A 27227-nucleotide genomic window follows, 5' to 3' on the forward strand; every position below is an offset into this window, starting at 1 on the left:
TGATCTGCCTCTTCAGCACCTCCTCCTCATTGAGTCACTGCTTGGGAGTCACCTCCTGCCCTCCTTCCCCTCCGCTGCAGAGTCTTTTGGCTCAGTAGTTGAGAAGAAACTGGACCAACAGCAGGTCTGCTCCTCCCTATATACCCTCACTCTGGAGCACAAGGTTGTGTAGGGTGCAGGCACAGACCTGCGGGCACAGCTGATTCAAATCTCCAGTTGAGAGTGCATGGGTCTGCTCATGTCCTGTGGTGGAGCACCCATGGGGACCAAAACATCTCAAAGAACTCAAGTTACCAAAAAGTAGGTAACGTTTTGGAGAGTTTAGGATGAGAAAGAAGCAAGAGACTTAGGAAGACAGTGGGGAATGTGTTGGGGGATGATAAAAAAAATGTGGGCTTTGCAGGAGAGCGGAGAGTTGAATGTTGACAAAAGATTTTGGATACTATTCTGAGAGGGAATGAGGGAAGTCCAGGAAAGGAAGTGGATTGGGAGGGGAGGAGAGAGACATTAATAAACAGGGACAAAACAAAAGTGAAAGGGGAGGCAAAATGAATCAAGAAAAGATTCTTGACATGGAGGCAAGAAGGTGGTAGAGAAATCTGGGTGTACTAAAATCAATAGGAGACACCAAAGGCAAACAGGCTGAACAACATGGACTAGAAGATAAAACAAGATACCCAGTGAAAGAAAGAAAAGGCAGATGTAAAGAAGAACATAAAACAAAGGGAGACAGGAGAAGTATAATTAATTATTCTAAAAAGGTGCAGAACTGCTATGCTAAACAAACTCCCTTGATTTTATATCCTGCGCCGAAAGTTTTGGTCAATGCCAAATCTGTGTGTTAGTATCACGCCAGTAGTGTGCTAGCCTTGTATGTAACATATGCAGGCTTTAGGTCCAATTCTGCAATCCTTTGTTCATAGAGTCTGGGAAGATTGGGCCTTTTTATGGTATTGGAATATCTTTTGCAAGGTAGATGTAGGTTACTGTGCAGCCTCTGGGGTCAGGCTATGGGGCAATCGAGGTCCTCATCCACCCCAGTTTAGGAGCCAAAACTGTTCATTGGATCATAGCTGAGACAGAGCTGTTGTGTGAGCCTGTTTGTTCTTATGGCAGATAACCAGAAACCTTTTTCTTCTTTATTTCAGAGTAACCATTACTATGTGAAGCCGCGGGTGATAGATCACCAGTTTGGGATCAGGCATTATGCTGGAGAGGTAGGTGTGCATGCTGTATTTTGAAACATGCCCAAGAGGAAGGAGTCAGCAGGTAGAAGGATCTAAGCCACTGACATTCATCTAAGAGTCCTGAGTTATGCAAACTGCTGGGAATGGCAGCTCCACTAAGCTTCCTGCTTTGGATAATAGCCCAGAGGAATAGACATGGGGTTGAGTTGGGCCCCCTAGGTGTTACTGTAATACAAATAATAAAATGTCCTGAGTTGTGATCTCTCTGCTTCTGCCTTGCTTTTTGTCCTTGGGCAAGTCATTCCCTTGTTCTGTTCCTCAGTTTTAGCATCTGTAAAATGGGGAGCATGATCTTGACTCACTCCCTAACTAATTAACTAATATGTGGGAGTGTTTTGAGCATGTATAGAGCTATATTAATGTTAAGTATTATTAATATGAGCTGCAGCTTTATAACTTCCTCCTCATCTGACCTCATTTTCTTCCTGATGATGGATCTTGATTATGGGAAGATGTAGCAGAACTATGCTGCAGTGTGATGCTCCATCCCTGGAACTGAGCTCTCTGCATGCATCCTGCTATAATGAGAGCTCCCCACTGGAGGGAGAGGAAAGGGTGTTGATGGCTCCACTCTAGGGGCAAAAGATGTGTGTGAGGGGGGAAGCTTTCCACTAGGTGGTTCAAGGGTACTCGGGAGGACATGGTTGCTAGATAGTGGGGAAGAGTGTGTTCTGTGCCAAGGATGAGCAGCAGGAATGTCATTGCAGGAGCCACTTTAGACCAGCTCCTACCCAAGACTGAATTTAATGAAGCATCTGGGACCTTCCGTCCCACAGAGGAGACTGAATGTGCTCAACACAAACTGAATCTAATTGCTGGCCAGACACAGAATGAGTTTTGGTTACACAGATGCCCTGTTCAGCTAGAGACTCCGTCTCCACTCACACCTATGAGGTCTGCAGCTACCCCCTTCCCGTGGGCCCAGGAAATCCCATTCCTCTCCTCACTGGCTTCATAGCTACCTCCACCCTAACCTTCCCAGCAAGGCACAAGATCTTATCCTGCCTCATTGCTCTTGATAGGTATGGCATGGCTTATATGATATTACATGGTATCACTTGAATAACAGTCAGTGATCACATATATTGGACTGTGTCACTATAGGGCAGAAGCACAAGATGGCAGAGTTGAAGCTGAATGAGCAATCTTAACTCAGATTTTTCCTCACTTTTGAGTGTTTAACTATGCAACATTTGCACTCTTTATACTTAATATTTTACCTGAATTTCCCTCCTCCCCCCCACCCAGAAAAGATAAAACAAACGTCACTGTGTGGAAGTATCTGGCTAGGCCCTACTGGATGCTCTGCAGCCTTGCGAGATCCACAGGACTCAGCCCCTCTCTTCCAGACTGGAGACTCTGCACAGCTTTTGCTGTGTCCAAACGTGCAGGGACTGAGGCAAGGGCCCCATGGACCTAATACGATGCACAATGAATGTGCATGCTGCTGCACAGATGGGCCTTCCTGGGCTGTACACTTCACCAGCTGAGCATCATGCACTGGGACCTGCATTTGGGGCCAGATTTTAAAAGATGCTCACAACCCTGCTGCTCCCATCAGTACATGTACGGCCAGATTTTCTGCAAACCCAGCTGCTTATTTTGGTGCCTAAGTGGGAGCTGAGCTCTTCTGAACATCTGGTCCCAAATGTGAGCGCTGAGACCTTCTTAAAATTCGGTCCAAAGTTACAAATGTTCTATACATGCTTCAAATGCCATTTTCTGTAGGTCATAACTCGATGAAATCCGAACACTCGGGATCATATTTTCACATTCTATCCCAGTCACTGTGGTGCTACAGCTATTTGAAAAATAAACTTACCAGAATATTTTAAAATGGGGAAAATATCTTTGTGCCCTAGTGCGGGGGTTCTCAACCTTTTTCTTTCTGAACCCCCCCCCCCCACATGCTATAAAAACTCCATGGCCCACCTGTGTCACAACAACTGCTTTTCTGCATATAAAAGCCAGGGCTGGCGTTAGGGGGTACCAAGTAGGGCAATTGCCCATGACCCCATGCCACAGGGCCCCCCACAAAGCTACATTGCTCAGGCTTCGGCTTCCGCCCCGGAGGGCGGGGCTCAGGGCCCCGGGCTTCAGCCCCATGCAGTGGGGCTTTGTTTTTCTGCCCTGGGCCCCAGTGAGTCTAATGCTGGCCTTGCTTGGCGGACTCCTTGAAACCTGCTCACAGTCCCCCAGGAGGCCCCGGAGTACTGGTTGAGAACCACTGTCCTAGTACCTTGCTGCTTATTCCTTCAGTGATTAAATCTTCCTCTGTCACTCTGCCACTATACATTACACAGGCCTCTACTCCTGCCTTCTGAATTAGTTGGCCTTTGTTATTTGATGCTGAGTTGAGTGCTGTGTGTGGTGATGTGACAGCAGAACTATCCTCCGTCTTCCTAGGACATTTCTTTCTCTTACAACTGCAGCCTTCTTGGCAGGCCCCAGGAGAAATGTGGGTAAGAGTGCCCTCCCCCAGTGGTCCTGCAATGCTAGGAGACCCTTTTTGTGGCCCTAACAATGTGGCCTCATTAATTTGTTTGTAAATTAAAGGGCACTGCGATCTGATATGTGAGGGATCTGTCTGCTCTGCCTTAGTGTGCACAGGTGCTCTGTGTGTGCGTGTGTTGGTTCCCATATGGGAAAGATATTACCTGCCCTGCAAGGTGGCATGTGCCTCTGCGTGTGGAAGGGATTCAGTGCCCTATACATAGGCTGCTGTGTGTGAGGGGGGCAGAAGGGGTTGGCCACTGTGTGTGTGTGTGTGTGTGTGTGTGGTGGTGTGATTTGCAGCTGTGTGTATTGTGAGGAGTGGGGGTCAGCAGTCCTCGATCTGTGTGCGTGAATGGAGAAAGACAAGGGTATGCTCTGCTGACAAAAACCACCAGGGTAGACACAGCTCTCTCAACTGAGGCATGCTTCCGGTGACATAGCTAAGGCTGGCTGGGGAGGAGAGGTTCTACGCTGGCAGGTAGACTCCTTCTGTCCGCATATGCAGCGTCTACACTAGGGGTCTACACCAGCACAGCTATGTCAGCATAGGCTCTGTAATGCAGACTTTCTACATTTTGAAGGTTTTCTTTGGAACTTTGAGCGCTAGAAACAACTTTTTTTGTAAACGAAAGCCTGGATTCTGACCTCATGTGCCTGTAGTGCCTGGGCATGTAGGAGTTTCCTGCTCTGTTGTCTTGTCATTGGCACGCAGTGGGGCTGCGTGCAGGGTGGCCCTGGATGTTGGCATGTGTGGGGGAGGGGGTGTCACTGTGGCTTGAATTGTTTGCACTATTATGTACTAGTCAGCATGTATTGTCTGTGTCACAGGTATTGTATGATGTGAGAGGGTTTCTGGAGAAGAACAGAGACACCTTTCGGGATGACATTTTAAACATGCTGAAGGACAGCAGGTAAGCAGCCCTTAATGCTCTGCAGGGGAGAATGGAGGCCAGGATGAGGAGACTCTGTGGGACTAAATTGAGCAGAATTCACATGATAGGAGGGTCATGGAGAAGAAGAGTTACTTTATATGATTACCCAAGTTCCTATCTCTCTGTATATTGGCAGCAGGAGTGGGGGCTGGAGAAGAAGTCAGTTTTACTGCAAAGAAATTGATACAAAGAAACATGCATTGAGTATCAGCATCGCCTTTGTTATGGGATGGACTTTGCTTATTTCTTTCCAAGAAGATTTTCTGTGCCAGAAAGGTGACACTTGGGAACTCCCAAGGGATCCTTTGACTCAGGGAGCTGCAGTACTTCACAGGCATAGCCATGCATGTACATACCATCCTCACCCTCACACTGCAGAGAGCGGGGAGGAAGAAGGGGCACGAAAGGAGATGCTGAATGAGTAGCCTGAGAGGGGGAGGAGAAGCCGACAGGACAATTTTACAGGAGCCGTAGTGGTGAAATCTATGCAACATTCATTTGCTGTTTGCTTCTGGGGCTTTCAGATTCTTTATGCCACATTTACTGCTCCAGTGGCCAGCACAGCCCCCAGCATAAGTTAGAGCAGTCTTATGGTCTGCTCTAGTTTATGGCAGCTTCCCTACGGATGCCAATGGGCTACTCTGCCGCCTACAATACCAAAAATGCAAACCGCTGTGGCCTCTTCCCATTGTGTCCCTGACCAATCCCATGGCGCTTCCCCATGCTGGGGGCTGCATGGGACGGAGGGTGTAAGGCTAGCGATGGTGGTCCTGTGCCATCATTGTGCTGGGGGAATCCTCCAGGGTGCTGTTATATACCTTTACAGCCCCTTTAAACTGCTAGCAAGGCATAAAGAGCCATACTCAGAATTTTTCTGTCATCTCCCCATTGCCTGTTTTTCTTGAGGTTCTTGGGCTTGGGAATCTGGATCGGAGAGCTCCAAACTGAGGACCTGCAATGGAGGGGGACTGGACTTGAGGACACAGGAAGCCTCAGTCCTATGTTCCTAGGACCTTCAGAGGTCACCTCATTGCCATCTGAGGTTCCTTCCAAGGGCTTTTGGATACAGGGAGCTCTTGCTATGAAATCATCTAGGGGTAAAGGCCCTAGTGCAGGGTCTCAGACACATGGACCATCAGCAGCTACAGGATCTCACTCCTTTGCTAGAAGGTGGGCTCGGATAGATGATATTACTTTAGGGATGTCACAGGGTGGCTGACCCCTTTAAATGAAGCAGGTCCAGCTCCCCTGTGCCAGTACTGGTGTTCCCTGTTTGGCCAGTTAAGCGGGTGGGACAGCACCTGGGGCTATCTATGATCAGGGACAATCTGAGAGGGAGAAGTCACAGAAGGCAACTGTAGGAGGTTCTGGGGGAGAGGCTGAACTGCACACAGTATTCAAGGTGTGAACATACCGTGGATTTATATAGAGGCATTATGATATTTATTGTTTTATTATCTATCCCTTTCCTAATGGTTCCTAACTTTCTGTTAGCTTTTTTGACTGCGGCTACACACTGAGTGGATGTTTTCAGAGAACGATCCACAACGACTCCAAGATCTCTTTCTTGAGTGGTAACAGCTAATTTAGACCCCATCATTTTTTATTTATAGTTGGGTTTATGTTTTCCAATGTGCATCACTTTGCATTCATCAACATTGAATTTCATCTGCCATTTTGTTGCCTAGTCACCCAGTACTGTGAGATCCCTTTGTAGCTCTTCACAGTCTGCTTTGGGCTTAACTATCTTGAGTAATTTTGTATCATCTGCAAACTTTGCCACCTCACTCTTTATCCCTTTTTCCAGATAATTTTTGAATATGTTGTACAGCACTGGTCTCAGTACGGATCCCTGGGGGACACCACTATTTACCTCTCTCCATTCTGAAAAATTGGCTGTTTATTCCTACCCTTTTTTTCCTGTCTTTTTAACCAGTTGCTGGTCCATGAGAGGACCTTCCTTGTTATCATATAACTGCTTACTTTGATTAAGAGCCTTTTGTGAGGGATCTTGTCAAAGGCTTTCTGAAAGTCCAAGTACAATGTATCCACTGGATCACCCTTGTCCATGTTATAGACAAACTAAGAAACTTTCAGCCAGATGGAAAAGTAAAAACTGCTAGAAATAACAATAATAATAATTTGGAGATACCAGAGCCAATGAATGCCTCTGCATGAGAAAAGGAAATCAGCAGAAAGATTGGGAACAGACTGCATATGTTTCAAGGCTTAGAGCCTTCTAGGGTAACATGCTTTCAATGGTTCATCTCCAAGAGTGGGTATCTGTGAAGGCAATTACATGACACGTGACTGGAATACGGTGTGGCTGTGCCATGAGAGGAGGGATGCAGCAATCTGGCTGGAACATGGGCTGCTGTTTGTGCAGTTCCTGCTTGGGAGTCTGTGTAGCAAGAGGGAGATGTGCTGCCTAAGCCAGAATGCAGACACTGTCTGTGTAACATCGTGCTTCAAGGTAGTAAGAGACAGGGAATGCAGCTCTGCAGCTGGAGAATGGGCTGCTGTCAGTGTTGCAGCAGTTTGAGGGTCTGTGCATCTAGAGGGAGGGGATGCCCTGCTCAGCCCTGTGCTGCAGCCACATTGTTCTGTAGTGGTGTTTTGGGAAGGTATAAATAGGATGCCTGGCACAGGAATAGGGTGGTAAATGAGCACACAAGCTCTGATTCTTTCATAGCTGACCCTAGGATCTGATGTCCTGTGTTTTCTGTGTCTGACCCTCCTCCTCACTGCCAGGCTGGACTTCATCTATGACCTCTTTGAAAGAGTCTCCAGCCGGAGCAGTGAAGAAACTCTGAAGATGGGAACCCAGAGGCGCAGACCAACCGTCAGCTCCCAGTTCAGGGTAAGGAATTCCCCAAGAAAGTGGGCGACTCTTCAGAGTGAAGAGGAGGAACTGGTGAGGGGCTGGCTGAATAAGAAGTTAAGTGAGGGGTGAAGAAAAGAGACAAGAGAATGAGTGATTCCTTCCATTTCTTTTCCAGCCCTGTAAACGTGCTGGGATGTTGCAGATGGATAAGACAATGTCTCTCTCCCATAGTTTACACTGTAATGTAAAACATGCGGTGAGGTGATAAATTGGGAATGGGGAGAGGATGAGGACTACAACAAGAATATGGCTTTGCTTTATTCAGCAATGTCTTGAGTGTCACAGTTTGTTTTTTCAAGTATCGATCCTGTGGGGGGAAGAAGGGGCAGGAGTTTAAGCTAAGTATTGATACGTCTTGTGGAGACAATAGTTTCTACATGGGCACATAAGAATGGCCATACTGGGTCAGACCAATGGTCCATCTAGCCCAGTATCCTGTCTTGCAACAGTGGCTGGTGCCAGGTGCTTCAGAGGCAATGAACAGAACAGGGAATCATCAAGTGATCCATCCCATGACCCACTTTACCAGCTTCTGGCAAACAGAGGCTAGGGACACTGCAGAGCATGGTTTTGCATCTCTGCCCATCCTGGTTAATAGCCATTGATGAACCTATCCTCCAGGAACTTATCTAGGTCTTTTCGAACCCTGTAATAGTCTTGGCCTTCACAACATCCTCTGGTAAAGAGTTCCACGGGTTGACGGTGCAGTGTGTGAAGAAATACTTCCTTTTGTTTGCTTTAAAACTGCTGCCTGTTACTTTCATCAGGTGACCCCTTTTTCTTGTGCCCCCTCCCACATGTTCAGGGCTCTGTGTGGCACCCCATGCCAGGGGCTCTGTATGCCTCTTCATTCTCACTTTCTCTATATACCAGCATCCCCAACCTCCCTTCCACCACAGGTTCTGTGACCCCTCCCATTGCTCCCTCCCCACCATGTTAGTGTGTCATAGATTTGGTTGGCTCCCCATCAGAATGCTGTGAAGGGAGTCCAAATCTTGGCTCTCTGGGTGGGTTAAGCTTCCCTGGGTCTCAGCAGGCTGCAGCTCTGTTTCCTCTCTTAGTCTCTCTGGTACATTTCCTGGGCCCTAACTCTGTCTGCTACCCCTTCCTGGACATGGAGCTCTTTAGTCCTCAGGACCAGCTCTAACCCCCAAAATACCCCAGTTGCTTAAACACACCATGTGCCAATATCCCACTAAAATATGTGAGCCTTCTGGTTCATGGTTTATTTCTCTCTGGAGATGTGTAGAACTGTAAAGCATTTAACAAGGGGAGACACTTTGCCCAGAGTCCAACACAATTGCTCTTTTACTCGATCTGTATTTTCTTGTGTTTTATATCATCATTTAGAAAACAATGAATGTCCTAACCACAGTGGTGATTGCTTGCCCACCCTTCCCTTACCAGTCCTTGGGTGGCTATCTGGGCTCAGGGAAGTAGCCCCTTGCCTCATGCAGACCCCTATATGCTGGGTTGCTTCTCCCTCATGCACACTTCCTCCCTGGCTTCTGTGATCTTTCTCTCTTATTTCCAAAGCTTCCTGTTCTGGGGTGGCACTCTCTCCAGTTCCCCGTGTGACTCCTTATTTAATCCTGAGGATGGTCTCCTGTCATTCTTTCTTCTGTGTTTAGTAACTTTTAATTGCTTCATACTTTCCCCCTTCCTTCACAAAAGACATGTTTTTCAGGCTGGTAAGACTTGGGGGATAAACAGGCAATAGGCATTCATGGTACAGCAGTTTCCATAGTAACAGTTCATAATAACTTTGCAGTAGCAACCAGAATTCATAAGTTGTATAGCCAGAGCCCCGATATCATCACACAGGGTCCTCCATTCTCTTCCCCCACCATGCCAGGGACTCTGCATATCCCATTTTCCCCCTTCCTCCCCATACCAAGTTCTCCCATCCCTTCCAGCAGGAGCTCTGTATGTGCCCCTATTCTGCCTTCCTCCCCATGTCAGGGTCCTGTGTGCCCCCCATTTCCTCTCATGGGGGGAGGGATAGCTCAGTGGTTTGAGCATTGGCCTGTTAAACCCAGGGTTGTGAGTTCAATCCTTGAGGGGGTCACTTAGAGGGATCTGGGGCAAAATCAGTACTTGGTCCTGCTAGTGAAGGCAGGGGGCTGGACTCGATGACCTTTCAGGGTCCCTTCCAGTTCTATGAGATAGGCATATCTCCATATATTTATTTATTTATTCAAATCTCACACAAAAAAGGACCGAGAGGCGAGATTAAAAGTCCTTCTTATGAAGGCAGCTTTGGGACTTGCTTCAGAACCGAGTTGCTCAGACTCGGCACTGAGTACCTCGGTGATGGTGCAGAGTGCTCCTCCCACCGTATGAGAGTCTTGGCATCATTCCCCATCCCTGGTGCCGAAGAAGAAGCACAAGAGGCAGCTAGACGAGAGGGGTCAATTCCTGGCGCCAAAGTCGGCCAGGCCTGGGGACAGGGATAAAGTGAAACCTGTATCAGGCCGCTCTTCTACTTTGGCACCGCAACAGCTGGTACCAGTGACTCAGGAGCCTACACAGGTCCTGCTAACTCCTGCCCCGTGGTACTGTCCTCAGGCAGGCAGCCTGTTACCAGTATGTTTACAGTGCTGTCAACTCTGGAGGCATTTGCAGCGGTCAGGGACCTGCTCTCGTTGCTGCTGTCTACATCTCCAGCGGTGCAGGAATTGGTGCTACTGGTATCATCGGCCAGGGAACCATCTTCTCCCAGCCTCTGCCTGGAATCATGATCGTGATACCATCCAGGGGAAAACCCTCCATGCTAGCCTCGGCGCAGGCTTCACTATCACAGCACTGATCTCTGGCACTGATGGGGTCCACACCTCCCTAGTCGCCTCGCCAGGACTCTGTCTTCGGAGTCAGAAGTAGGGTCATACTCTGTTTGCAGCCACCTGTGCTACTCCCCGAGGCACTCCTACCTCACCAAACCAAACACAAGCGTATCACAGAGTGCTTGCCCTCTGGTCCTTAGAGGCTGGTGCCATTGCAATGGCCCTCTGGAACCTGTGGGGTTTCCCCCCAGCCCAGCGTCCCCTCTCAAGGCACTCCTATTTGGTGGCCTCCAAGAGTGGAGCACCACCAGTGGCTCGATGGGAGACTCCTGATCCAGACTCCGGTACCGAGCATCAAGAGGAGGGCCCATGGGTTTCGGCTGATACGGAAGGAGGGGTGGAGGGCCCTCAGTTGATGCTGGCTTCCTCCTCCCCAGAGGAGATGGTATTGGCAGCTGGCATGTCTCCTTCCTAAGATGAACACAAGGCTCTCCAGGACTTGTTAAAGAAGGTGGTGTGACAGTGTACCCCATAAGGCTTTATGGGGAGGGGGTGCTTATAAATGTATGTATGACATAACTGGAATATGTTTTGTGCTGCCTGTGCCATGTAACATATCTCCATAAAGGTTATGGTCTACTATATCTATTCATCCTTTTTGTACATATAGATCATTTTCTACTCGAGGTTAAGAATATGGGCTGTATGCTTGCCTGATTTCTAAGTAAGCTTTGTGAGGCATTTGGTCAGCTTCTTTAGGAAGGAATTCGCCAGGTTAAGTGCCTGATCAGGAGACACTTGGGGAACAATGCATCTTGGAATGCTCCAATCCACATGAGAAGTCTTCCTGGAGACATGCAAGATGCCATGTGGACAATGGCTTTGGCCTGTAAAGACTGAGTCATGCAGGGGCATGTGACTTGCCCAGGTGACTCCAAAACTCCATCTTGGAGCTGGACTTTGCATAGGAGGGAGGAGGGGGGTCTCCACCCACAAGAGAGAGTCTATTTAAACCTGTGGGAGACCCCTCCATTTTGTCTTCAGCTGGCTAAAGAAGGAGCCTCTCCACCCCCTGCCCCAGGATACTTGAAGGAGACTGAAACAAAGGACAGTAACTACAGGGGGTGTGAGTGATTGCTGGACCCAGGCTAAAAGGAGATTAGCCTGTAAAAGGGAGCACTCTGGAACTGGTGAGGAAATTATCTGTATTCAGTTTGATTAGGCATAGATTTGCGCATTTTATTTTATTTTGCTTGGTGACTTACTTTGTTCTGTCTGTTACTACTTTGAACCACTTAAATCCTACTGTCTGTATTTAATAAAATCACTTCTTATTTAGTAATTTACTCAGAGTATGTATTAATACCTGGGGGAGCAAACAGCTGTGCATATCTTTCTATCAGTGTTATAGAGGGTGAACAATTTATGAGTTTGCCCCGCATAAGCTTTATGCAGGGTAAAACGGATTTATCTGGGTTTAGACTCCATTGGGAGTTGGGCATCTGAGTGCTAAAGACAAGCACACTACTGTGAGCTGTCTTCAGGTAAACTTGCAGCTTTGGGACAAGTGATTCAGACCCTGGATCTGTGTCTGGAGCCAGACAGGAGTGTCTGGCTCAGCAAGACAGGGTGCTGGAGTCCTGAGCTGGCAGGGAAAACAGAAGCAGGGGTAGTCTTTGCACATTGGGTGGCAGCTCCCAAGGGGGTTTCTGTGATCCAACCCGTCACAGGTGGCATCAAATTTGGGCATCCAGGCAGCGGTGGTCAAGGAGTCTTCTCATAGCCTGCTGGACATTTTGACACCAGCGGGCCCCTCGAGGGTGGCCCTGCCACTCAGTGAGGCTATCATGGACCTGGTTACAGTTCTGTGGCAGACCCCTGTTTCCCTTCCCACTATGTCAAAGCGTATGGAGCAGAAGTATTATGTGCCAGCCCAAGGTTACGAGTTCTTATACTCACATCCCCCTCCAGGGTCCCTGGTAGCATTGGCCAGCAACGAAAGAGATTGCCAAGGGCAATTGGGGGCAACGCCTAAGGCAAAAGACTCCAAAAAGTTGGACTTATTTTGCAGAAAGGTCTACTCTACTGGAGGGTTGCAACTTAGGATGGCAAACCAGCAGGTACTGCTGGGTTGTTATGTTTTAATATGTGGGATGGCATGCACAAGTTTAAGGATCTGCTCCCTCAAGAAGCCAGGCAGGAAGTCTCCTCGCTGGTTGATGCAGGGAAAACCATAGCGGCCCTTGACGTGACTGATTCTGTGGCCAGATCCATGGCCTTCGTGGTAACCATGCAAAGGAGCTCTTGGTTACAGTCTTCTGGTCTTCCTCAGAGGTCCAGCAAACCCTCCAGTATCACCCCTTTGAAGGATCCTCGTTCTTCTCAGAGAAGATCAGTGCTAAGTTCCACGAGCTTAAGGATTCCAGGACAACCATGAAGTCCCTAGGGTTATATACCCCAGCGGCTTCTAGGAATCATTACAGGCCCCAGCAGTCTGCCCAGTACTTTGCCTTTGCCAGCTTCTGCCTTGGGACTGACGCATGCTGCTCTCAGGCACTCAGGGAGCTTGAAGCTCCCCTTTTGACACGATGTTCAAGGTCCCTATCCCAGTATCCCTTATATCGGATGCAGTTGCACCTCTGTTTTTGGACCGTCTGTCCCACTTCATCAGTATCACCTCAGACCATTGGGTGCTGTGCACAGTGGAAGTGGGATACACTAGTCTCCAGTTTGTTTCTACTCCCCTTTCCTCTTCAGGGACCCTTTTTACAAGCGACTCTTGGTCCAATAAGCCCAATCCCTTCTTCGGATGGGAGCCACGGAAGAGGTTCCACAAAACTTGAGAGGAAAGGGGTTCTACTCCCATTTTCCCTACCTTAAGGGCGAGCAATGGGAGGAGGGGGCAGAGAGGAGGAAACGGGGGGCACAGGGCCTCTGGGGGAAGAGGCGACCATGGTCCCAGTAAGTTCCCTCAAGACCCACCTGGTTACAGCAGTGTAGAGCTGCCGAAGACTTCTGGGCCACATGGCATCATGCACTTACATCGTGCAACACGCAAGGCTGCACCTCAGATTTCGTCAAGGATGGCTGGCCATGGTGTACTCAGCTACCTGTCACCATCTGGACTCAGTTCTCACCATACCTTTTTGAGTCCTTGCTTCCCTGGATCGGTGGCTGGACCATCGCACGGTTCATGCAGGAATACCCTTTTTGTGGCCCAAAACTTCAACGTCCCCAGTTTCAGATGCAACGGCACTGGGCTGCGGAGCCCATTTAGGGCCCCTCAGGACTCTAGGCCTCTGGTCACTAGAAAAGCTCTCTCTTCAAATCCATGTCAGAGAGCTCAGGGCAGTCATCCTAGCCTGCCAGACGTTCCTGCCTCACACTGCAAACCAGGACACATGGGTTCTCATGGATAACACAACAGCCATTTTTACATCAATAGGCAGGGTGGGGCATGTTCTTCCCTGCTGTGCTGGGACGCAAGCTATCTGTGGGAATTCTGCATCGTGCATTCAATCCACCTCAAGCCTTCTCACCACCTGGGAGCACAGAACCAGCTGGTGGATCGCCTCAGCAGCTCTTTCTCCACTCACCACAAGAGGTCTCTTTGGCTGGGCATCACAAAGAACATTTTCCAACGGTGGAGGACTCCTCAGATAAATCTGTTTGCTACCCAAATCAACAGGATATGCGACCAGTTCTGCTCCCTACAAAAGCAGAGCCCAGGGTCTCTCATGGACCCTTTTCTGCTACCCTGGATAGATTGCCTGTATTACACCTTTTCTCTTATCCTGCTAATGCACAAGGTTCTGATTAAAATCGAGCGGGACTGGGACTGGGTCATTCTCATAGCCCCGGCCTGGCCAGGCAACATTGGTTCACCACCCTATTAGGCCTCTCAGTGGAGGCCCCGCTCCCGCTTCCTTTATATCCTGACCTGATCTCTCGGGACCACAGCTGGTTGCTCCATCTGAACCTCAGCTCTCTTCATCTGACAGCCTGCAAGCTTCGTGGCTGAATTCTGAAGAGCAGGCTTGCTCGGAACAGGTTTGTCAGGTCCTGCTAGGCAGTAGGAAGCCCTCCATCAGAGCTACTTACTTTGCAAAATGGAAGCGTTTCTCCCATCTTCCCAGCGTGGAATTCCACCCCCAAGTTCTTCATTGCAGGTTATATTGGAATACTTGTTGCTTCTGAAACAGCAAGACTTGGCTGTTTCTTCCATCAAGGCTGACGTTGCAGTGATGTTGGCCTCCCATCCCCCGGTCGACAATCAGTCCATCTTCCATCATGGTTATCTGTTTCCTTAAAGGCCTAGAGAGGATATACCCCCCAGGTTAGAGATCCCATTCCTCCCTGGGACCTAACCTTCGTCTTATCAAAGCTTATGGGTCCCATTCAAGCCACTGGCAATGTATTCATTAACTCACCTCTCCCGGAAGGTGGCCTTTTTAGTGGCCATCCCTTTGGCTAGAAGAATTTTGGAGATTTGTGCCCTCACATTGGAGCCCCTGTATATGATTTTCTTTAAGGATAAGGTGCAGTTCTGTCCGCACCCTGTTTTCCTCCTGAAAATGGTTTCACCGTTCCATTGCAGTCACCTGGTCATTGGCACACATGTTCTTGGCACACTACGCCATCACCCAACAGGCCAGGGATGATGCCATCTTTGGCTGAGCGGTTTTGCAGTCGGCATGTCCGTGAACTCCAAGCCCACCTCCTATACAACTGCTTGGGAGTCACCTACATTAGAGTAGACATGATCAAGAATTTGAAGAAGAAAAAATGATTACTAACCTTCCATAACTGTTCTTTGAGATGTGTTGCATATGTCCATTCCAAGACCCTCCCTGTCGGAGTTAGCTGAAAAGAAGGAACTGGGGTGGGGGTGGGGGGGCAGGGTCAGCAAGGCCCTTTATATTGACACTTTGAGCACATGGTACCTGAGGGCACCAGAGCCAACCTGACAGATACCACTAGGGAAAAATTTCCAGTGACTGTGCTCGGGCTGTGCACACACCTATATTGGAATGGACATGTTCAACGGAGCTTGAAGAACAACAGTTACGGGAGGTTAGTAACTGTTTTTTCCCCTCCCACCAGAGGTTCTGTGTGCACCCTCATTGCCCCTCTTCCTTCTTTCTTCTTTTTTTTTCTCTTTTAGGGTGCCAGTGTTTTAAACTGTATTGGGAGGACTGGTAATTATAAAATGGGGGTATTGTTGTGTTGGAAGATGTTAATGGCCACCATCAACTGGTGCTTTGCTCTCTACTTACCTTGCTGATTGAAGCTGCTGCTTCTGGTAACTGGGTGCTAGATGCTCTGTGTCTCCCTTATTTCCCCCTTTTGGTTTTTCCAATTTTCACCAAAATCAGTAGGGTTCTGTTCATTGATGCCTAAAATATTTCCTGAAATTTTGGAATCAATTGGTTGAAATGTTGAAAAGTTACCACATTACAGACAAAAAAATGCCGTTAAGTGTAAGGCCTTGCAAGGTTAGTCAATAACAGCAGGTAAACATTTTTCACTGACATGTGATTTTAAAATTTTTTATTAAACTGACGATGTGACTTCAAGGAGAAGCATGGAGGAAGAGAGGGTGGAGTCAAGGAGAGAGTTTAGGAATAGGGGGCTGCTTAAGAGTCCCCTGTTCTCGGACAGGAGCCCATAGACCCCCAGGCCCTGCTGGAATGACTGCTTTTCTAGTTTTATCTTGGTGTTTTCAGGACTCTCTCCATTCCCTGATGGCCACACTCAGCACTTCCAATCCATTCTTCATTCGCTGCATCAAACCAAACATGGAAAAGGTGAGTCCCACCCCTTGGGGGGAGGGAGGAGGGACATCTTCCTGGGCCCATGATGAGGATATGGGGAGAGAAATTCTGCCTCTTGCCCCTCTCTTGTGAGTTTTTTTTAAACTGAAGAAAAATACATCCCACCCTTCGTATTGTGTGAAAAAACAAATACGCACGGCGTGTAAGAACTGTTCCTACCATTCTTTGTGCTAACACAGCTCGGAAGCAGGACCCTGTGCATCGCCTGCAGTGGGACAAAGGTGGCGAGTGATTCCTGTTTGTTTTGGGAGTGGGAATCTGCTCTGGGATTTGGGGCATGTGTAGTAGACTAGGGGGTTGCACACTTCATAGCTTCCGTAGGCTAAGTGCATTGCACACATCAGGGGCTCCTTGAATATTCCATTTCCTCCCTCCCCATGTCCCTCCCCCTCTATTTCACGGACTCTCTGGGACTGCCCCCATCCCCTCCCTCATGCCAGGGACTCTAGTGTGTTCCTGGTTCCCCCATTGTCACCCTTATGCCAGGAGCTATGTGTGCACTCCCATTGCCTCCCATACCAAGGTCCTCCATTTTGCCACCATGCCAGGTTTTCTGTATGTCCCTGCTACCCCTTCCTTCCATTCCAGGGTCCCCCATTCTCTCCTCTTGCCAGAGATTTGTATGATCCCTAATTTCTCCCCCTGCCAAGGGTTCTGTGTGCCTTCCATTTCTCCCATCTCCAGACCAGGGTTCCCGTTGTTGCTCTCCTCCCCAACCATTATTATCTCTCTTCTCTCTGTCTGGGAGAGAAGTCATTCTAGGTGTCAGCATATTAAAAGTGGGAGGATGGGCAGAGATGGGTTTTATTATGCTGGAAGGTGTTAATTTGTGTCATCTGCCATTTCTTTGATCTATAGATAATTGCAGAGGTGCTTGAAGTTGTGGCTCTGCTAAACAAATGTCAAGGGTTCTTTGTGTCCCCCATTTCCCACTTCTGTTTTTTTTAACTATCCCAAAATCAAAGGCCTTGCAAGCTGGGCCAGTAAACTTCTCATTCACCTGTGACTTGTACAGCAGCACCCCTGAATGGGGATTTCTCTGCAGCATGTTGCACTATGGCCATGCTCCATGGTATCAGCTAGATTTGCTTTCACATTGCAATGATGTTTGTGCCTCTTTCTAATTTGCTGGACTCAGAAAATCTATCAGTGTTGATTCCTTGTCTCTTAGAGATGGCGGTAGCGAGAGAACAGACCAGTTTCTCCAGGTCTGGAGCCCCACATAGGAAGTGGGGGCAGGAGGGGGAGAGAAGGAGACAAACCTGTCGAAATGGGCCTTTTCCAAAGAGGGCCTTGTTGCAGGAAAAGTCCCCATGCAGAGCTCTTTCCTGAAACAGAGAGGAGGGTAAAGCTTCATTCCATTAACAGGATAGGAGTGAAGATGCTTCAGATTAGCTCTCTGTAAAGTTTCACCTTGACACTCAGAAAAGTGGCAGCAAGGAGGAGTCTTGACCAGACTAGATGGAGAACTTGGAGAAGGGCAGAATCTCTGTGTTGTGATGTCCATCAGTCAGTATCCTAGGGATAGTGTTTCTCTTTAGGAGCAGGGCCTGTTGCAAGCTCCTGCCCCAGTATAGAAGCTCCTTCCTGCCTTTTAGCTCCGTTCTTTCAGGGTTTCATTGGGCTCTCACTTGGATTCTCACTCATCCAGTTGAGCTGTGAAGGCAGTAGGCATGCCTGCAGTTTTGCCTCTGGGCTGCTGGACACTATTGTTACATTTGATGAGCAGGAAGCCAGGTGCCCTCTCTCTTGCTGATCCCCCAGCTGCATCAGAGCCCTCAGTTGAGAACAGTGTAATTTTCTGCATGAATGGGCTGCAGTGGGAGTGGAGGGAGCAGTGGCTCAGCACAGTTCATTGCCCACTTCCTTGCTAGACTCTGAGCTATGGAAGATGTTGCAGTTTGCTCTTGATATGGGTGCACCCAGCTCCCTCCTGCCTATGTTCCAGTGCTGAGTGTCTTTTTGTGGCAGTTGCTTGCCATTTGTGTCAAACTGGCTCATCTTTCAGCTGGGGCCCTTAACATTCAGGGTTAACTTCCCAGGGAGCTGTGGGTATGTGTCTGTGTGCCCCTTACAGCGTTCAGATAAACAGACACTATGCCAGCAAGCAAAAGGTTAAGTCTGGTATTACTACTTGCTTAGATCTCTCTCTTTCTCTTGGTTTGTTTCTAATCTTGGTCTTCTAGGCACCAAACCTCTTTAACCCGGATGTAGTTCTAAACCAGCTCCGGTACTCTGGGATGCTGGAGACAGTGAAAATTCGAAGAGCAGGCTTCCCCATACGGCGTCTCTTCCCGGATTTCCTCAGCAGGTAATGGGTAACATGGAGGTGGGTGGTGGTATGTTTCTTTTCTCTATAATTTTAGTCACTGGCACTGTTCCCAAATTTTGGATGTCTTTTGTGTTGTCTCCATGTCAACCATATTATGGGGATAGCTGCAAGTTGGAGGTGAAAGTTTCTGGACTGGAGGTCAGTCCAACCGCAGTTGAATAAAGAACATGAAAAAGAAAAGTTCCCAGATGGGCAGATAAGACAACCTTGTGGGAGGATGAATGGGAAGAGGAAGGTTTTGAAGCATGTTAGAAATGGAGAGGATACTATCGTACATACTTTTATGTCAAGAGATTGTGTTTGGTTCTCAGGTACAAGATGCTCATGAAGAATCTAAGTGTCCCAGACAACACCAAGGCTGTGTGTGCACATTTCCTACAGACATATGACAGCACCAGGAAAGAGTGGCAGCTGGGTAAAAACAAGGTATTATCTCAGTGTAGAAAAAGGTCCATTGAGTGAGGGGAAGGAAGTAATTCCTGATGCAAGAGAGTTTAATTGAAAGGTGATATACAGAGGAGCACTCCAATAAACAGCAGGTGGAAGTAAACTAATGGCACTGAGTAGTCCTACCACTGAAAGTCACTGACTGAGCTATGCTGCTGACCTGTAATGTCTCAAATGCTTCCCGAATTATATATTTGGAGATAGATTAGATGAGACCCAACAGCCCTTTTCTTTCTCCCATTGGACAGCCCAGGATTGTTATTTATTGTACGTTTACTATTGCTTAGTCAAGTCTAGTTTTAAAGGACCCAAGCAGAACTAGCTTTGGATTTTTGGATGGACCTGCAAAACAATACTTTGCTCCCTTCTCATGTCCAGTCTAACTAACTCCTGCCCTCTGTGATCATGTCACTATGTACAGAGCCAACTCATGGATTTTGAGGTGGGTTAGTGAGGTGCTGCTTTGGTGTATATAAAGAATGTGTGTGGGAGGTCAGCTGGATCTTCAGGTTTGCATCAATCTCCTGCTACAGGAGCTTAGCTGCTGGAGTCTATGTAGTCATCAACATTTTTCAGGGAAATCTATCCATATGCTGAGCCTCCAACTCCGACAGAGGTTTGTTTCTGTTTTGGTGAATCTTAGCTCTTCTGTCTTGTCTTGGTGCTGATGTCTTCCAGGCACCGAGAGAGCTGGAAATAGTGCTGTTTGCATTAGATGTAAATGAGAGAGAGTTGGGTGCTGTCTATGGGTTGTTGCCAACAATAATTATGTTGTCTGTCTGTCTGTCTTCCTAGCAGCTCCTCAAAGAAGTGGAATAGAATGTTGGAGAGGGTGGTTCCCTGTAGAACTCTACCTGTGAGGGATCTGATTGGAGAAGACGGTTATCAATAACATGGCTCTGGGTATAGTCTGAGTGGAAAGATTGGAGCCACCTCAGCATATTCCTTCTAAACTCTGATACATCTTTAAGTCAGGACAGAATGGCCATATGGTACTTTCCCATTCATAGAATCATAGAATATCAGGGTTGGAAGGGACCTCAGGAGGTCATCTAGTCCAACCCCCTGCCCAAAGCAGGACCAATCCCCAACTAAATCATCCCAGCCAGGGCTTTGTCAAGCCTGACCTTAAAAACCTCTAAGGAAGGAGATTCCACCACCTCCCTAGGTAACCCATTCCAGTGCTTCACCACCCTCCTAGTGAAAAAGTTTTTCCTAATATCCAACCTAAACCTCCCTCACTGCAACTTGAGACCATTACTCCTTGTTCTGTCATCTGCTACCACTAAAAACAGTCTAGATCCATCCTCTTTGGAACCCCCTTTCAGGTAGTTGAAAGCAACTATCAAATCCCCCCTCATTCTTCTCTTCTGGAGACTAAACAATCCCAGTTCCCTCAGCCTCTCCTCATAAGTCATGTGCTCCAGCCCCCTAATCATTTTTGTTGCCCTCCACTGGACTCTTTCCAATTTTTCCACATCCTTCTTGTAGTGTGGGGCTCAAAACTGGACACAGTACTCCAGATGAGGCCTCACCAATGTCGAATAGAGGGGAACGATCACGATCTCTCGATCTGCTGGCAATGCCCCCTACTTATACAGCCCAAAATGCCGTTAGCCTTCTTGGCAACAAGAGCACACTGTTGACTCATATCCAGCTTCTCGTCCACTGTAACACTTAGGTCCTTTTCTGCAGAACTGCTGCCTAGCCATTCAGTCCCTAGTCTGTAACAGTGCATGGGATTCTTCTGTCCTAAGTGTAGGACTCTGCACTTGTCCTTGTTGACCCTCATCAGATTTCTTTTGGCCCAATCCTCTAATATATCTAGGTCCCTCTGTATCCTGTCCCTACTCTCCAGCGTATCTACAACTCCTCCCAGTTTAGTATCATCTGCAAACTTGCTGAGGGTGCAGTCCACGCCATCCTCCAGATCACTAATGAAGATATGGAACAAAACGGGCCCCACGACCGACCCTTGGGGCACTCCGCTTGATACTGGCTGCCAACTAGACATGGAACCATTGATCACTACCCATTGAACCCGACGATCTAGCCAGCTTTCTATCCACCTTATAGTCCACTCATCCAGCCCATACTTCTTTAACTTGCTGGCAAGAATACTGTGGGAGACCATATCAAAAGCTTTGCTAAAATCAAGGAATAACACATCCACTGCTTTCCCCTTATTCACAGACCCAGTTATCTCCTCATAGAAGGAAATTAGGTTAGTCAGGCATGACTTGCTATTGGTGAATCCATGCTGACTGTTCCTGATCATTGAAGCACAAAATCATCAAACGGTGCCACCAGCTATGTTTTGCTTCTGTGTCCTGTTCTGAAGCTTGAATAGAAAAAAATCCAGGATTTTGGTAGTGGCTAGGTGCATCTAAGGGTCTTCTCATTTTTCTTGCTCAGGAGGTTAGATAGTGGGTGGTAGGTCATTAGATTAGTTGCTTTGAGCAGTGGTTGGAGTATAACAACCATGGTTGGAAGGATTCGATTTTTATCAGTAAATGTTGGTAATCGTCGATTTCACTGTAAGCACACAAACTGATTGAAAAAATGTTTCCATAGATGATGATTAAAATGTGCAGATAGGCAAAGTAAGAAAAATGCTGCTTGAAAGCTTATTAGAGTTTGATTTATGGAGGTATAGAAGGGAACAGCTTATTCAAGAAGGACAGGTGGGGGAAAGGGGAGGAGGTGTTGCCTTGTATTTCAAAGATGTATACACTTGCACTGAGCTTGAGATAGAAGTGGGAGGCAGACCTGTTGAAAGCCTCTGGGTAAAGATAAAAGGGTGATTTACTATAGACCACCTAACCAGGAAGCAGAGGTGGATGAATTAAAAAAAAAAAAAAAACCTAACAAAATCATCCAAAGGACAAGATTTGATGGTGATGGGGGACTTCAACTTCCCAGACATCTGTTGGGAAAATAACACAGCAGGACACAGATTATGCAGCAAGTTCTTGGAATGCATTGGAGACAACTTTTTATTACAGAAGGTGGAGAAAGTGACTAGGGGAGAGGCTGTTCTAGATTTGATTGTGACAAAAAGAGAGGAACTGGTTGAGAATTTGAAGGTGGAAGGCAGCTTGGGTGAAATTGATCATGAAATGGGAGAGTTCATTCTAAGGAATGGTAGGAAGGAAAACAGCAGAATAAAGGAAATTGGACTTCAAGAAGGCAGACTTTAGCAAACTCAGGCAATTGGTAGGTAAGATCCTGTGGGAAGCAGGTCTAAGGAAAAAAGAGTTGGCAGTCTTTTAAAGAGCTATTATTAAGGGCTCAAGAACAATTTTTTTTTTTAAATCGTGGAGACTAAAGCATGTTTGCATTGTGAGAAGAAAGAACCAGAAGAGAAAGAGAAGTTAAGGAGCTGTGTAAGGGTGGGGATGAGCGTGAACATGAGGGAGATGGGGAGGTGGGATGGGAGGCAAGTGGAGGGGTTGGAGAAAGAGACAATAGAAGAAACTCTTGCATCTGTGACCAGTGAGAAGGAAAAGAGAGTTGCAGGAGGGGAAGGCAGGAAGGAAGGCAAGCGAAGGGGGTGGTAAGGACAGGTTGTTATATTTTGTCAATTTCTCTTGAAAGAAATCAGTGAGATAGGAGGAGGCTGGAAGGTTTGAGGAGTGAGTCAAAGGAGGTGAAAAGGTGGCTGAGGTTGCATGTGTGAAATTCAATTAAATTGAAGAAGCAGAGTTGTTTAGCTAGGAAGATGGCAGAACAGAAGGAGGAGAGAACGAATGTGTAGTGGAGGAAGTTGGCCTGGTCACGGAGGTTTCACCAGAGATGCATTGTGGCGCGAGAGCAGGAGTGGAGGAAGTGGATGATCAGGGTGATCCAGGGCTGGGGGTTGGCAGGGTGGACCTTGTGATGGGGAGAGGGGCAAAAAAGTCAGTAGTGGAGGAGAGTGAAGCATGGAGAGACTCAACAACTATCTCAATGGAAGACAGGGCCGGGGTGAAGAGGGCTGAGACTGGACAAGAAGTCCTCAGCACTGATGGACTGAAGTCATGGAAAGGTGAAGTGACAGGGTCTGAGGGAGGGGGCTGAGGGGCAATGTTGAAAGAGACTAGGTGATGGCTGGAGAGGGGGAATTTAGCAACAGAGAGATCAGAGAGAGAGCAGTGCTTGGTGAAGACCAAGTCAAGTAAATGACCCTTGTGATGAGTGGGAGAGTTGAAGCAGGGCTGCAGGTCGAACGAATAGGTCAGAGTGAGGAAACACGCAGCTAAGGGGTCAGATGCATTATCAGCATAGATTGAAGCTTGAAGTGACAGGGGAAGAGTGTGGGGGGAGTGTGAGTTCATTCCACCCTCCCTGAGCAAAATAATAAGCATGCAGTTTTACCAGTATGACTGCGTCTATGCTAGGGTCTTTTATCAGAACATTGCTGTGTCCACCAGCAATCACACCTCTTCACACCACTGATCAACATTGCTAGGTCAGCTGAAGTTTGTAGTGTTGACATTGCTGGACAGAAGGTGGAATCCTAGTCTGGACAAGGCAGTCTTCACATTAGCAAGTCGAGGTAAACACTAAGTGGGAGCCTAAGGGTTTACATGACCTGCTAACATACGTTATAGCTACAAACTGCCTTGTCTTCACCAGGAGGTTGCTTCATTTTGGCTAACACAAGTTAAAAACGTACCTTTTTTCCTAGTGAAGACTTGATTTATTTTCTGTCTTTTGAGTGAAAGTGAAGTGAACAGGATGGGGATCAGTTGCCCTGGAGAGAGAACAGTGGCCCCGTGTGTACCCTCTGTACCAGTTACACTAACTATGAAGGCAGCAGTGTTACCTCATGTCGAGAGTCACCCAGTTAGAACTAAACAATGACTCTTTTGGGGGGAGAAGGGGTTTGAGGGGAGAGCATGGCATGGAGGGATGTAACCTAGGAAGGAGTTTGGGGGGCAGAAGGGAGGGGGTGACATGGAGAAGGGGGAATACGTCCTGCAAAATGAATTGGAGGATAATTTTATCCCTAGTGATTGTTTGGAAGAGGAAGGAAAAGACTCTGAATTAATATAGTGGATTGTGTAGGCCAGGAAAGGAAATGAGGAAGGGAGGGCAGGATGGGCTTTGTGTTTCTCATTAATACTAGTGCAGCTGTCCTGCTGGCAATAGCCAAGCTTTTGTTGATAAGAGGAGACTCAGGCTCTGTCCTGATGTGTGCTAGAGGTTAGGGCCTGGCAGAATGAAACAGACAGAATGTTAGCAACAGTTTGTTCTTCTTCGAGTGCTTGTTCATGTCTGTTCCATGTAGGTGTGTGGGCGCCCACATGTACGGTAGCCGAAGATTTTTCCCTTAGCAGTATCCATAGGGCCGGCTCTGGTGCCCCCTGGAGCCCCGCGCTCATGTGCCAGTATATGGGGCGCCACTGGCCCCGCACCCTCTCAGTTCCTTCTGACCACCAGTGACGATGGCTGGAACACTGCTTGCTCTTGCAAGTGCCCTTAGCTTCTCAGACCATGCGATTTGTTTACTATAAATAGTTCCTTAGTGTTAAGTGCTAAGTGTTTGAGCGTTCATTAGTTAGAGTCCCAGGGAGTGGGGCATGCCCCACTCCCTGGGGTTTAAGCCGTGTGCCACCTGCTCGAAACCGATGCCAGTTGGGGATCCACACAAGCTCTCTCAGGTGCCTGGGTGAGGCACATGTAAAGGGAAGGTGCCAAATCTGTAAAAAATTTTAAGCCCCGTACCCAAAGAATAGGGACATACACCTGAAGGCATTTCTAATGGAAACTGCCCTGTGCCTGGCGTTGGAACCATACAACTTGGCGCACAGCACATCTGCATCAGTGCGGAGCGCATCATCGGCACCGGGACGGTCCCGGCACCAATCCACCTTGCCGGCCAGAAAGCAGCACAAGAAGATGTGTCCAGTTAGGAGCGGCTCTCCAACTCTGAGTGAAGCAATTGATCCAAGACCTGCGCAGGGCCACTCACCACCTCCAAAGCTGTCCTCCGGTGTGGGTTTGCCACCCAGCATATCCAGCCCCAATGCTCACCACCGACTCCAGGGAGCGATCGGGACTCTATGCACTTCTTAGTGCCATCAATGCTTGAGGCCTTCCAGGCTGCAAAGGACCTAATGGCGCTTCCCGGGCCACCTGCAGCCAGAGACTTATATAAGGTTCTTGCGGACCCATCAGAGTGGCCCGCTCCATGGGAAAGCCTGTGCTGAGAGCACCCCCGCTGTCACCAGCGCAGTTCCACTTGCCATGTTGCCACTCACCTCTTGGTTTAAGTCAGCCACGTTTGCGGAGCCGCTCGCCTGCAAGTCAAAGATTGCTGGCACGATGCTTGTCAATGTCCTGGCACTGGTCAATATCCCGGTGCCGATTGATGTCCCAGCATCACTCATCATCGAGGCACTGGTCACCATCCTGGCACTGGTCACCGTCCCGGTACCACTCATCATTGAGGCACTGGTCACCGTCCCGGTACCACTCATCATTGAGGCACCGGTCACCATCCTGGCACCGGTCGATGTCCCAGTACTGTTCGAGGTCCAGACATCACCGATTGTGATCTTGTTCACAGCACCGTGGGCGATTGCCTTCTCCAGACATGCGCACTTAGTCATCGGCTCTGGCACACTCTCGAGACCGTGGACAGAGAGGAGTACTTGGGATCAGGGAGTGACTGGGGCTCCTACCACCACCAGCATCGGTGCCCTGACTATGGGCCAGTTTTCTCTGCGGGCCCATGGCCACGTGCCCAGTGACCCCAGCAGTGGCAGATCTGGAATCCGTGGGGGCTTCCCACGGTACCCAGGGCCCAGTCGTACCAGGCACTCTCGTTGGGGTCTGAGGCCCAAAGCAGAGCAGGGGCCCAGCAGGCACCGGTAATAGAACTGCATCAAGAAGAGGGCACTGAGACCCCAGCTGCCTCAGAGCAAACGGCTCCTGAGCCTGAGGAGGAGCCATCTGTGCAGCCTGTTGCCACATCCTCTTCCTCGTCCCTGGACAGTGTGGTGGCGGGGACTGCCAGTGTATCCCTTGATGATTTCCAAGCCCATCAGGAGCTGCTCAAGCAAGTAGCCTCCAATTTGGGACTCAAAATTGAGGAGTTTAAGCAGTAGTCGGATGATCTCCTTGAAATTCTAGGTGCCTCTGCTCCTTCAAAGGTGGCCCGTCCTCCTTGGCCCAACAGCAGGCAGCTGTCCGCTGCTCCAGTGGGCAGAGGCAGGCGTTTTGAGGGTGCCCCCGAGGGCAACACACCAGATTTGTCTCTGGATCCAACCCCTGCTTTGTTTTTGGATCGGCTAGCCAGCTTCCTACCATCATTGGCGCCATATCACATTGGAACATTGGGTGCTCAACACCATCGAGTCCAGTTACACCCTTCAGTTTTCCTGTACCCCACCCTCCTTTCCCATCCCTTTCAGGGACCCTTCTCATGAGCAGCTCCCTATCCAGAAGGTAGAATCTCCACTATGGCTGGGGATCGTGGAGGAGTTTCCTCTGCATATGAGACGGAAGGGCTTCTATTCCCAGTACTTCCTAATACCAAAAGCCAAGGGGGGCCTAACACCCATTCTCGATCTGTCTCTCCTCCACAAGTATCTCAAGAAGTTGAAGTTTCCGCATGGTCTCCCTAGCCTCCATCATCCCCTTTTTGGATCCAGGAGACTGGTATGCCACCCTCGACTTGAATGACGCCTACTTCCACAGTTCCATTTTCCATGGCCATAGGCACTTCCTTCTCTTCATAGTAAGCGAGTGCCACTTCCAGTTTATGGTGCTTCCCTTCAGTTTTGCGGCAGTGCCAAAGACCTTCACAAAATGCAAAGACGTCGAGGGGTGCAAATTTACCCATCTCGATGACTGAGTCAACAGAGGCAGCTCCTGGGAACAGGCCCACAGCAGTCTCAAGCTGGTACAAAACACTTGTCAGAACCGGGGGCTGATCATAAATGAGCAGAAATCTGCCCTAGTTCCAGTGCGGTCAATAGAGTTTATAAGAGGGGTCCTGGACTCTACCCTAGTCAGAGTTTTCCTGCCAGAGTCCCGTTTTCGGACCATGTCATAGCTCATTGGTCGGGTAAGGGCATATTTCCTCACCACGGCTCAAGTTTGCCTCAAACTATTGGCCCATATGGTAGCGTATACATACATGGTCAGACACGTGAGACTTCGCCTTCGACCGCTGTAGGCCTGGCTGGTGACAGTCTACAAACCCATCAGACACAGGCTAGTTCATCTGGTGACGATCCCATCACAGGTCCTGGCATCCCTCATCTGGTGGACAAACCCTGGC

General features: G+C 48.5%; 1 protein-coding gene across 1 annotated transcript in view; it reads left to right on the plus strand.

Annotated features, from left to right (window-relative positions):
* LOC128845636 (unconventional myosin-X-like) overlaps nt 1–27227 on the plus strand; it is a 253086-nt gene that overhangs the window by 123859 nt on the left and 102000 nt on the right. Inside the window, exons 16-21 of the mRNA XM_054044498.1 lie at nt 1149–1217; nt 4572–4654; nt 7427–7535; nt 16069–16149; nt 18363–18487; nt 18820–18934. Of these exons, the coding sequence (XP_053900473.1) occupies nt 1149–1217; nt 4572–4654; nt 7427–7535; nt 16069–16149; nt 18363–18487; nt 18820–18934 (582 nt within the window). The remainder of the gene's footprint in view (nt 1–1148; nt 1218–4571; nt 4655–7426; nt 7536–16068; nt 16150–18362; nt 18488–18819; nt 18935–27227) is intronic.

This window comes from Malaclemys terrapin, chromosome 11, assembly GCF_027887155.1.
Source record: "Malaclemys terrapin pileata isolate rMalTer1 chromosome 11, rMalTer1.hap1, whole genome shotgun sequence".
NCBI classification, from domain to species: Eukaryota; Metazoa; Chordata; order Testudines; family Emydidae; genus Malaclemys; species Malaclemys terrapin.